This window comes from Crinia signifera, chromosome 4, assembly GCF_055691185.1.
Source record: "Crinia signifera chromosome 4, ASM5569118v1, whole genome shotgun sequence".
Lineage (NCBI taxonomy): Eukaryota > Metazoa > Chordata > Amphibia > Anura > Myobatrachidae > Crinia > Crinia signifera.
Window position 1 is genome coordinate 276,996,749 of NC_139220.1, and position 11,544 is coordinate 277,008,292.

At 44.4% G+C, this 11,544-nt stretch overlaps 1 protein-coding gene across 1 annotated transcript in view; it reads left to right on the forward strand.

The window, feature by feature from the left end:
* RNF181 (ring finger protein 181) overlaps nucleotides 1–11,544 on the forward strand; it is a 28,942-nt gene extending 17,398 nt beyond the window's left edge. Inside the window, exons 3-6 of the mRNA XM_083184644.1 lie at nucleotides 4,961–5,094; nucleotides 5,486–5,601; nucleotides 5,710–5,784; nucleotides 9,690–11,544. Coding sequence (XP_083040770.1) covers nucleotides 4,961–5,094; nucleotides 5,486–5,601; nucleotides 5,710–5,784; nucleotides 9,690–9,749 — 385 coding nt within the window. The 3' untranslated portion in view covers nucleotides 9,750–11,544. The remainder of the gene's footprint in view (nucleotides 1–4,960; nucleotides 5,095–5,485; nucleotides 5,602–5,709; nucleotides 5,785–9,689) is intronic.

Sequence of the window (11,544 nt, forward strand, 5' to 3'; positions counted from 1 at the left end):
CATCAGCGTCAATGTCCAGTTTAATTGTTCAAAGGAAATAGCCTGCCGACGTTTCGGTCCATGAGGACCTTTATCAAGGCAGCAAAGTGTGCAATGAATACAGCAGTGGTCAAAGTATATACCCTATACTTTGACCACTGCTGTATTCATTGCACACTTTGCTGCCTTGATAAAGGTCCTCATAGACCGAAACGTCGGCAGGCTATTTCCTTTGAACAATTAAACTGGACGTCGACGCTGATGAACCTGAGTGACAGAAGTCTGGTGAGCGCTGTTTTCCCTTTTGGGAGTAAGTATATATATATATATATATATATATATATATATATATATATATATATATATATATATATATATATATATATATATATATATATATATATATATATATATATATATATATATATATTATTTCTGTTGAATAGACATTTTGATTACATTGATACAGCCCATAACTGTGAGTGGAACCTTTTTTCCAAAGGGGACCTTCTTTTTAAATTCAAGTATCACCGGTTCTATTATTCTTGAGAGTAATGGAAATGCTCGCATTTTAGTGGTAGTCCCCTGCCTGCGCAGCCTAGCTGCAAGGCAGGCGCTGGGCCACCATGTTTTGGGTCACAGCAGGTGCGTGTGATGTCATGCAGCCACCGAGGTCTGTCCACCTATCAGTGCGTTGAGGTAGTCATGATGTGCCAGTGTAGGGGTGGGCTGGGTGGATATGCATTACATAGGGAGAATCAGACTCTTTACTGTTTACAGCAAGAGTCAGTTAACAGCAAAATCCCAGCACCAAAGGTGGGGCCGTATCACGGCAGATATTGTAATTGTATCACATCATCCACAGCAGACTCTTCTTCAGGTCCTTTGGGATCATTGAGGGCATTATTTCATTTGAAGGCAGATTTGAAATAAAGGTGACCTAGCTGAAGTATCTCTGATGCAGCGGGTCTCATGATATGCTAACAGTCTTGTGCTGGAATCACATCATATTGTATCCCTGCAGGATCGCACATGAATGGGCCTGTTCCCTGCTGCCCTCCTCCCTCGTACAGCATCAGGAAAGCACAGTCATTCACAATGTCGGCTTTGTGCTGGCTCACATGACTGGACGGCCGAAGACGACCTCAGAGGCAGCATGAGAACTCAGCGCACAATCAGGGGAGCAGGAGCAAGGGCACATATTTTCCCACTGGTGGATTCTAATTAAAAAGATTGTATTTTTATTAAATAAATAATTCTTTGTCCTTTGGAACAGTTTAGTAAGAAACATTCTCTGGACTTGCATGCAGTCAAATCTGTTTAACCCACAGTTTAAGGGTCACTAGCTGACAAGTTATTGTACAGTATATAAAGGAACCAATGTAAATTACAGTTCCATATAATCATTCCCATAGCTCAATTTAGCCTGTACTGTGTCGCCCCTCAGAGGGTGACACCCAGGTGCAGCCCGCATCCACTGAATGACACCACTATTCCCACTACAAAATAAATCTATTTAGCCAGACAGCTTAGGTGTGAGGGAAAACGAATTGAGCTCTTCATTGGATGTACTGTATGCAAGCGTAGTGAAACACTAGGGGAACCCTAATGCCCTGACACGATAAATGGATATAGAAAACGTGCTTCATATGGGTGCCATTCAGTGTATACTATAGAAACATAGAATTTGACGGCAGATAAGAACCATATGGCCCATCTAGTCTGCCCCTTTTTATCCTTCAGGTAATCGCAACCCTTTTTGATCCTTATTTCTTCGTAAGGATATTCATATGCCTATCCCAAGCATGTTTTGTTCTATGACCGTGATCTGTATGCAATTATAAGAAGTATGTGGAATATTACTTCCTCTAAACCATATTTAAAATGCACATAAATCAATATAGCAACCTACAGAACATTACTCTGTGCGAGTGACCGTATGCTGGCCTCCGTAATGAGATTTGTCCATATGAGCTGAAGGCTGAACTGCTGGGTCTTTTGTGTGTGAACACAAACCACAAGTGTTCATGATAAGAATAAATGTGTATCCAGCTTTATAATGTTTACTCAAGTTACACACTAAGCGATCCTGTTTTGGACCTTCTCAGCAATCTAGTTTACACTATCATTATGCTCAATATCGATAAGATGCGCCGCTCCCACACATCACTATCTACAGCCTTCCTGTCATCACCTGTGTTTTATGCTCATTGTTGGCAATATTGTCAACGAGGCAGCGGGGGTGGAGGGGCGGGTGACATTACTGAACGATATAGTTATTATAGGTCATTATGATGAACAAAAAATGTTTGCTTGGCAATTTTCACACCAATTATGACAAATTCACTCGGCACTGAAGGGGTTAATGATATCCTCCAAGGATTATGCGTTCTATCGTTCGCTCAGGGTGCTCCGACGATAACATTAATGCTATCGCTCCCGGTGTAAATTGTCTAGGGCGTATGGGACTTTAGGATTACACTTACTAAAGTGTGGATTATCAAATGTGTAAAGTGTTGGCCATAGCGACCTGTTAGATTCAGCCTGGCATGGATGAGACCTTAGAGAGGCCGGGTAGTCTAATTCTAATACAAAGTGAGTTTACTAATCCATGAGGAGTGCTCCTAATACTGGTGATGTTACCCTGAATATACTGCTCGAATAAACCCACTCATAACCCCATGGAGTACTAATACTTCATATAATACTAACAAGTGACTTAACTGTCTGTGTGTCGGACAGGGAAACTGTATAGTTCTATATTATCTAATAAATCTTCACGTTAATAACATTCTATTTTTAAGTTTATTATTTGATGATTTTTTCCCCCTCCTTTATGCAATAGTTTATTACTGACTCCATATATATAACACACAAACAGATACTAGACATATATATATATATATATATATATATATATATATATATATATATATATATATATATATTGGAAAGAGGGTCGGCACTCCCTGGTAGATACAGCTGTAATGTGCCCTGGTGCACTGAGTTCAGCAGGGATAAATCCAAGCTGACATGTAGACAGACAAGGGGCATAGGCACTCGCGGGACTTAAAGAAAATGATGCAACAAGTCAAGAACAAAGCCTTGACTTGTTGCATCATTTTCTTTAAGTCCCGCGAGTGCCTATGCCCCTTGTCTGTCTGTCTATATATATATATATATATATATATATATATATATATATATATATTTGAAATATATAATTATTTAAATGTAATCTAACAAGTACTATTTAACTTAGGAGCCCTTTGCAGAGGAAGAACCCTTAGCGAGGCTGCAGGCCAGGGAAGAACCCCCTAGCCGGGCTGCATAGCGGGGAGGAACCTATAGCGAGGATACCTAAAAGGGAGGAGGGGTTAGCGGGGCTGCCTTCCCGGGAGGAGCATTTTGCACGGCTGCCTGCCAGGGAGGAGCAGTTAGCGGGGCGCTGGCCGGGGAGGAGCGTTCAGAGAGGCTGTCTGCGGGGGAGGAGCGGTTTGCGGGGCTGCCAGGCAGGGAGGAGTTCTTGGCAAGGCTGCTGGCCGAGGATGAACCCATAGCAGGGCTGCATGTCGGGGAGGAAACTATAGCAAGGCTGCCTACAAGGGAGGAGCCCTTAGCAGGGCCGCCTGCTGGGGAGGAGCCCTTGGTGGGGCCACCTGCCAGGGAGGAGTCCTTGGCATGGTACTTTTCCATGAATTAAATTGAAGTAGCCATATTTTTATCATGAAAACAAGGAGGTTGCTGTACTGCCAAGTATGATTTATAGGTTGTTACTAGACAAATAGCTATGTTCGTGTATGTGTTTAGAATGGAGCATATCAGATCTGAAAGTATCCCAGATAACCTTGCTGTCATGGGGAAAGCACTTGCTTACACTTGCACTTTTGCCTTCAGTGACGAGCCAACTCTTTCCATTTCCTAGGTAAAATCATTATTTGAAGTCTTTTTTTTTTTTTTTTCCCTAAGCCACTTCCCTTCTCTTAACTACTTGCTGTAAATCTTACGATAAACCATAATGCATCATTGTTAAAATATGCCATCACTTGAGGTCCTTCCTTCCTCAATACATCACTGGAAATGAGAGATGAAAGAAAAAGCTTAAAAGGTATCAAAAGTTGCAGGATGACACGTACCAGTCATTAGAAGGTGGAAAACCCCTCATACTACCTCGTACTTTGTACTACAGTATATCAGTCAGCTCAGGAGGATCCAAATCCGTTGAATTTACTAATCAGGAAATGCCAGGGGTCACAAGTAAACATGGCTGCTAATAGCCACGGAACACATCCAGGTGGAATGAGACATGTGACATTTGTTGATGCTTGCTGATTGGCTACTTTAATGCTGTGTACACATGGGTACAATCAGCATGAGATTTTGACAATATAGTCAAAATCTCATCTGGATCGCATGGTTTTTTTTTTTACCCTTTGCGATCCCGATGTGCGTTCACATATCGCAAGCAGAAAGTCTTGGCTGCATTGACTATATAGTGCAGATCTGCACTATATATAGTCAAAGTTGTATGCAGATAGCATGCACGCTGTGCGATGCGATCTGATCGCACCATACACACCATAAGTTCACTGAAGTCTGATTGTCTAGATTCTCCAGTGGAATCAGTGGAGAATCCAATGTGGAGAATCTGAACAACTGTGACAAACCTCTGCCGTTTTGCTGTATGTTAGTATTGCCGAAATCATTCTGTCCATCTCTAATTTATATATTCAGGAGCTTCAAGGTGGGAGAGAACTCGGAATCATGTCGGCAGCATGTAGACCTGGTGACTAAAATAGGCGGCCATGCCAAGCCCAAAATTAAAACTTAAATATCATGAAATAAGTATACAGATTGGCTTTTGAGTGATAGGGATATGTCTGCCAGTATACCAGTAAATGTTACAGGATCCGCGTACACAACGGAACAGCTTGCATGGCATTGTATTACATCTGGCTTTAAAATATTTATCTCTGCCTAGGAGTCTCCTCGGCGGGATGGATATAGATCTTGGAGCTATGGAATTCACAGATTGGGACCAGAGGCTTCCACCCCCAGCATCCAAAAAAGTGGTTGAAAACTTGCCAAAGGTTACCGTGACAGCAAAGCAAGCAGGTAAGAGGCAGAACTAGTATTCAAAGTGTGCCAGTCGCCATCACAACGTAGAGGCAGCCATTTTCTGTGGTGAAATAGTACGCATGGCAATGAAGTGTATTAATATAATGCAGGGATGGGGGACCTTCGGCCCTCCAGCTGTTGTTGAACTACACATCCCAGCATGCCCTGCAAACAGGTTTAGCATGGCCAAATAGCAAAACTGTAGCAGGGGATGCTGGGATGTGTAGTTCAATAACAGCTGGAGGGCCGAAGGTTCCCCATCCCTGATATAATGGAAGCAATTGACATCCAATTTAATTTTCATGAATATGATTGGGCCGACTACAGAATAACTGATTGGAGGTTACATGGGAAGGGAATCCTTATGAATTCTACCTGTCGCTTGCAGATGCTGCGCTTAAATGCCCGGTGTGTCTGTTGGAGTTTGAGGAGGGCGAAACAGTTCGGCAGTTACCCTGTGAACACCTCTTCCATTCTGCCTGCATTCTGCCATGGCTTGGGAAGGTAATATATTGTTTTCTCTTCATCCTAATTGCTTCTTATAGGACAGTTTTGCTGAATTCCCCCAAGTATATTCATACATTCCTGACCTTTACTTCTCTTCATCTGCAGACAAATTCATGTCCCCTGTGCAGAGATGAGTTACCCACAGACAGCCCAGAGTATGAGGAATACAAACAGGACAAGGTAATAAGATGGGATTAGAGGGTGGATAAAGTCTCACCATGCTCCTTATTAGCCTCTACTTTACTAGTCTCTCCTTAGAACAAGTTCTGATGTTTTTGCTAAAATTAACGGGGGCAGAGCATTTTCTGTCCCCTAATTGAATAGCTGCTCCCCTTGGCTGCAGGAAAAATACTGCAGTGGCTAGGATTTTCACATATCCTGCCGGCATTTGAATTCCCGGTACTTTGACGGCGCCCCCGATGTCCGTCGCACGACGGACAGATCGCATCGCATGCCATGCACCCGATGGCATACGATGCGATGCGACGCGATTTTGACCCCCTATACGACCAAAAATCGTATAAGCACCCTAAAGGGTGCTTTTGAGCACCCAAATGGGTGCTTACAATGTTAAATGCACCCCCACGCCACCCCCCCACTATAAACGTGAACCCGAAGCGTGGCGAGCGCAGCGGTACGCGTCCTACGACCTTTTCATACCCCCACTATCCACGTCGGCGTGGAGTTGAGAATAGAATAGTGTGGCGAGCGCAGCGAGCCCGAAGCGTGGCGAGCGGACGCGGATACCTTCACAGGTAAACGCGTCCCTTCGCGGGCTTCACAGGTATCCGCGTCCCCTCGCGGGGCTCGCTGCGCTCGCCACGCTTCGGGCTCGGTGGCTCGCTGCGCTCGCCACACTATTCTATTCTCAACTCCACGCCGACGTGGATAGTGGGGGTATGAAAAGGTCGTAGGACGCGTACCGCCGCCCCTAGCGGGCTCGCTGCGCTCGCCACGCTTCGGGTTCACGTTTATAGTGGGGGGGTGGCGTGGGGGTGCATTTAACATTGTAAGCACCCAATTGGGTGCTTAACATTGTATAAGCACCCATTAGGGTGCTTATACAATGTTTAATCGCATCGCATCGTATGGCATTGTATGCCATGTACAATGGGAAACAATTTCAAAATTGTATGCCATCGTGCACTATCGTACGATATCGCGTCGCATCGCATACCATCGTATACATTATGGTATGCGATGCGATGGGCGCCGCCAAAATACACAAGTACCGAATTCCCCTATAAGGATCGATCCTGCCACCAACAATTTAGGTTGGTGGTGTTATGGTGTAGTGCACACAAGATTGTGTATATATCCTCCTGAATAAATGTTTAACTGACAGGATATACCAAGTCAGCTGGGAGGGCAGGGGGAGCCTGAAAGTAGCTAAGAGGACACATAAAGTGCTTGCAGGCTCGCTTCGCTTGACAACCTGGTTACTAAAAACGGGTGTGGTATGACACACCGACAGTCGGGATTCCGACAGTCATTTCTCCGACGTATCCCGAATCTCGACTGCACAGCGGGGGGGAGTGCAATGAAGCCCCTTGCGGGCTTATTTTATTCTCCCTCTATGGGGGTCGTGGACCCCCACGAGGGAGCAGTCAGGATTTCGACTTCGGAGTAATGACTGTCGGAATCCCGACTATCGGGGAGCCGTCCGGCACCCACTAAAAACCGGTGGTGGTGTGCATAACAAAATTGGTTTTGCAGCGACCTTGCTGCTGCCACATTATTTATTTACAGTTATTTATATAGCGCATACATATTCTACAGCGCTGTACAGAGAATATTTGAACATTCACATCAGTCCCTGCCCCAGTGGAGCTTACAATCTATATTCCCTACCACATGTACATGCACACATATTCATTCTAGGGTTCAATTTGTCAGAGCCAACTAACCTATCAGTATATTTTTTGATTGTGGGAGGAAACCGGAGTACCCGGAGGAAACCCACACAAGTACGGGGAGAATATACAAACTCCACACAGTTAGGACCATGATGGGAATCAAACCCATGACCTCAGTGCTGCATGCTACATGGTATTTTCCTTTGGTCACATGGTCCAAACTGCATTCACAAAATAGGAACTAGCCGCAACCGTGTACGCATCAGGCCACTTTATACAAATTAAGGATTGTTTACATCCCAGAGCTTACCTGAGTGCTGTTGCTGACCATGTGTCACTTTAAGGCCGTAGTCTACCCAAGTAATGGGTACCTCCAGCAGCATAGTGCACAATGCCACAAAGCACACAAAAATGGCAAACCGTTTATTATACTCCAATAGTATTAACATTCACCAGATCCCAATCCAGTAGGACACATTTGGGATATGGTGCAATGAGAAGAGGTTTGCATTGTACAGCTCTTATATCCCAGCAACTGCATGATGTCACCATGGGCCAGAACTGTAAAGCAGGGATATTCAACATGTGACCCTCCAGCTGCTGTGGAACTACACTCCCCATTTATTAGTTGGCCATTTGTACTGTCCTATTCATCATCGCAATTCTATGCATTAAAAATAGAGATTATGTTACATAATCTCCGCTAAAGAGTGACCAGACAAAAAAAGAGTCTTTCCTTCTTTCTCCTGAACCACACATCCCAGCATGTCATGACACAATTTTGTAATTCGGTCAGGCAAACACTGTGTATGGTGTGGTGAGATATGTAGTTGCACAGCAGCTGGAGTGCCACATGTCGAAGATCCAGCTCCAAGGAATGTTTCTAGCACCTCACTGAATATATGCCACCATGAACTCAGACTGTGCGGTTTTTGGGGGTCTTACCCAGTACTAGAAAGGTGCACCTAATAATGTGACCACTATGCATGTGCCTAAATTATAGACACACAACATTGGCAATTGATGCCCAAGCTTTATATTCTTCAATATACAAGATTTATTGTAAAGACATTTTTTGTATTTATGAATTATTACTTTCTTTTAAGTTAACATTACAGCACTGCACTTTGTGGGGATTATAAGACAAACCAATAACACGCTACGACCAGACACAGGAAGTCAGATAGCGATGTCGGGCACACACGTTACATTAGCAACACTTCAATGTACAATTTTAGGTACTTGTGTATTATCATGGCGCCCCCGTTTCCATCGCATGCCATTGTACAACCAAAAAATCGCGTCGCATCGCATGCCATATGATAGCATGCGATGAGACGCGATTATACCCGATTTTAAATTGTACACGCACCCAGACCTGATTTTACATTGTACACCCACCCTGATGGGTACTGACAATGTTAAATGCTTCCCTATTGTTAACGCCACCCCACTATCAACGGCAATCCGAAGCGTGGCGAGCCCGCGAGGGGCGGCGGTACGCGTCCTCCGACCTTTTCATACCCCCACTATCCACGTCAGCGTGGAGTTGATTTTATATAGGTCGGAGGATGCGTACTGCCGCCCCTCGCGGGCTCGCTGCGCTCGCCGCGCTTCGGGTTGGTGTTGATAGTGGGGTGGCGTTAACAATGGGGGGACATTTAACATACTTATTACCCATCAGGGTGGGGATACAATTAAAAATCGGGTCTGCCTGGGCATTTAACATTGAAATCGCGTCGCATCGCATGCCATTATAATGGCATGCGATGCAACGCGATATTAAAATTGTACACTCTGCCCGGGAAAAGCCTCAAATTGGGTCCATCGCATACCTTAATTAGAGGTATGCGATGCGATGGGCGCCGTGATAATACACATGTACCCAATTTTATATTAATCAGATAATCCAGTGGTTCTCAAACTCGGTCCTCAGGGCCCCACACAGTTCACGTTTTCCAGATAAATAGTTCACTTGTTTCTGTGAGGAGAGCAGGAAAATATGCACTGTGTGGGTTTCAGAGGACCGACTTTGAGAACCTGTGAGATTATCTATGTTTTTGCATTTTTTTTAATTTAGACAAAATGTTGTTTCATTTTAATTTATTCAATTTTTTTATTTTATTTTCTCTATTTTATTTTCTCTTTCGTAAGTAAGAGTATATTTTTGGTCTCCAGTCACTTCCTGCATTTATATGACCCTCTTTGTGTGTGTGGGTTTGGTTACAGGCACGAAGGCAGCAGAGGGAGCACCGGCTGGAGAATCTGCATGGAGCAATGTATACTTGATGGAGGCCTTCCCTCCTCCCTGTCTAATCCTATGAGACATTTTTATACCTGGTCCGAGCTCATGCACTGCCGGGACGGGCTGCTGGGCTCCATCGCTCGCTCCATCCTGCACTATGGGCTCCAGCACTCGTCAAAACGTGTTGTTTTTTTAATTGTGAAATAGATTGTTATTCATAATAACAGATGGTCTCTCTCGTTATCAGTTTGATTATATCAGGCATTCCCAACCACGGTCCTCAAGGCACACCAACAGTGCAGGTGTTAGTGATATCCAGGCTTCAGCACAGATGGTTTAATCAGAATCACTCAGGTACTAATTAAGTCACCTGTGCTCAAACCTGGACCGTGGTTGGGAATGCCTGGATTATATCAAGTGGCCCTGATATAATCAAGAAACTAGCAAAAGTATAAATATCAAAAGAACTTCTACAACTCACATCATATACAACAATAAATTAAGGTTATGTGAGTGGAGGGGTTCACTATGCAATAAATCATGGGCCACTGTAAAACGAGTATTCACCTGCGCGACTAATGTGTGGTCAATATGTGGACAAACTTCTTTTGGGCCTAATTCAGATCTGACCGCAGGCACATTTTGTTTGCAAAGGTACAAAACCATGTTGCACCCCAGGTGGGGCAGATGTAACGTGCAGAGAGAGTTAGATTGGGGGTGGAGGTGTTCAAACTTCAAATCTAAATTGCAGCGTAAAAACAAAGAAGTACTTACCCAGCACATAAACAAACTAACTTACCCAAATCTAATGCTGTGTACACACGGGGGAGATATATTGCTCAGTTTCTACTTTACATCAGCGACCAGAGATGGTCGCTGATGAAAAAGAAACTGCCGGGGAAGCCCGGCAGTGGTAATCAGCTGGTTGCAGGAGCATGTTCCTGCGACCAGCGATCACCACAGGGGCAAAAATGGGAGCGCGCACCCGGCGATATATCGCCGGTGCACACTCCCATTGCGGGCAATATGGTCGCTCAGCGACCATATTTCCCACGATTTTGCACAAAATCGCCCCTGTGTGTACGCACCTTTACTCTCTATACATGTTACATCTGCCCCACCTGCAGTGCAGCATGGTTTTGTCCATTTGCAAATAAAATGTGTCCAGCGATTAGGTCTGAATTAGGCCCTTTGTAACCAGGAGAGCAAAGTGGGCTCTAGGTTACTGAAGGAAGACAAGTCCACCCTAACAATCTACTATAGTAAAATAGGAGATACAAAGAACAGAGCTCTGTGTGGGTCTCCTCTAGGGCACGACACTGAAGCTCACAAGGCCTGATTCAGGATCTCGCTCAGCTTCTAGGCATTTTGTGCTTGAAAATCAATGCTGATTCCTGCCTGTATTCATAGTCAGCCTCACCCTCCCTATGCAGCCACTACCACTATCAATGTGCATTTATACTTGGTGCTAGTGATCTATCTGAAATAAGATGGATCTGTGTACCCCACCTCTCCATTGCCCACAATTCCTTCTCTATACTCTTGGATCACACACAGTGTGGGAACTTCCCTTTGTAATGCCCAATAAGCAGCAACCTAGATGCGGTGGCGATCGGTACAACTGATTTCGCCACAGTTGCACATGCAAATGCCAATATACTGTAGTTGAGGAAAAAATGTGATTTACCCACAACTCCAAAATCAGTCCCATGATTTGCAGTTGGGTATGTCAATCTTATAAAGAAATTTGTTATGAAGGTGTAACGCCTGAGGGTTGAGTCTGACGTGAGTTATTTACAGATGCTGAGGCTGGAGTGACATTAAAACATGAAGGTGTAA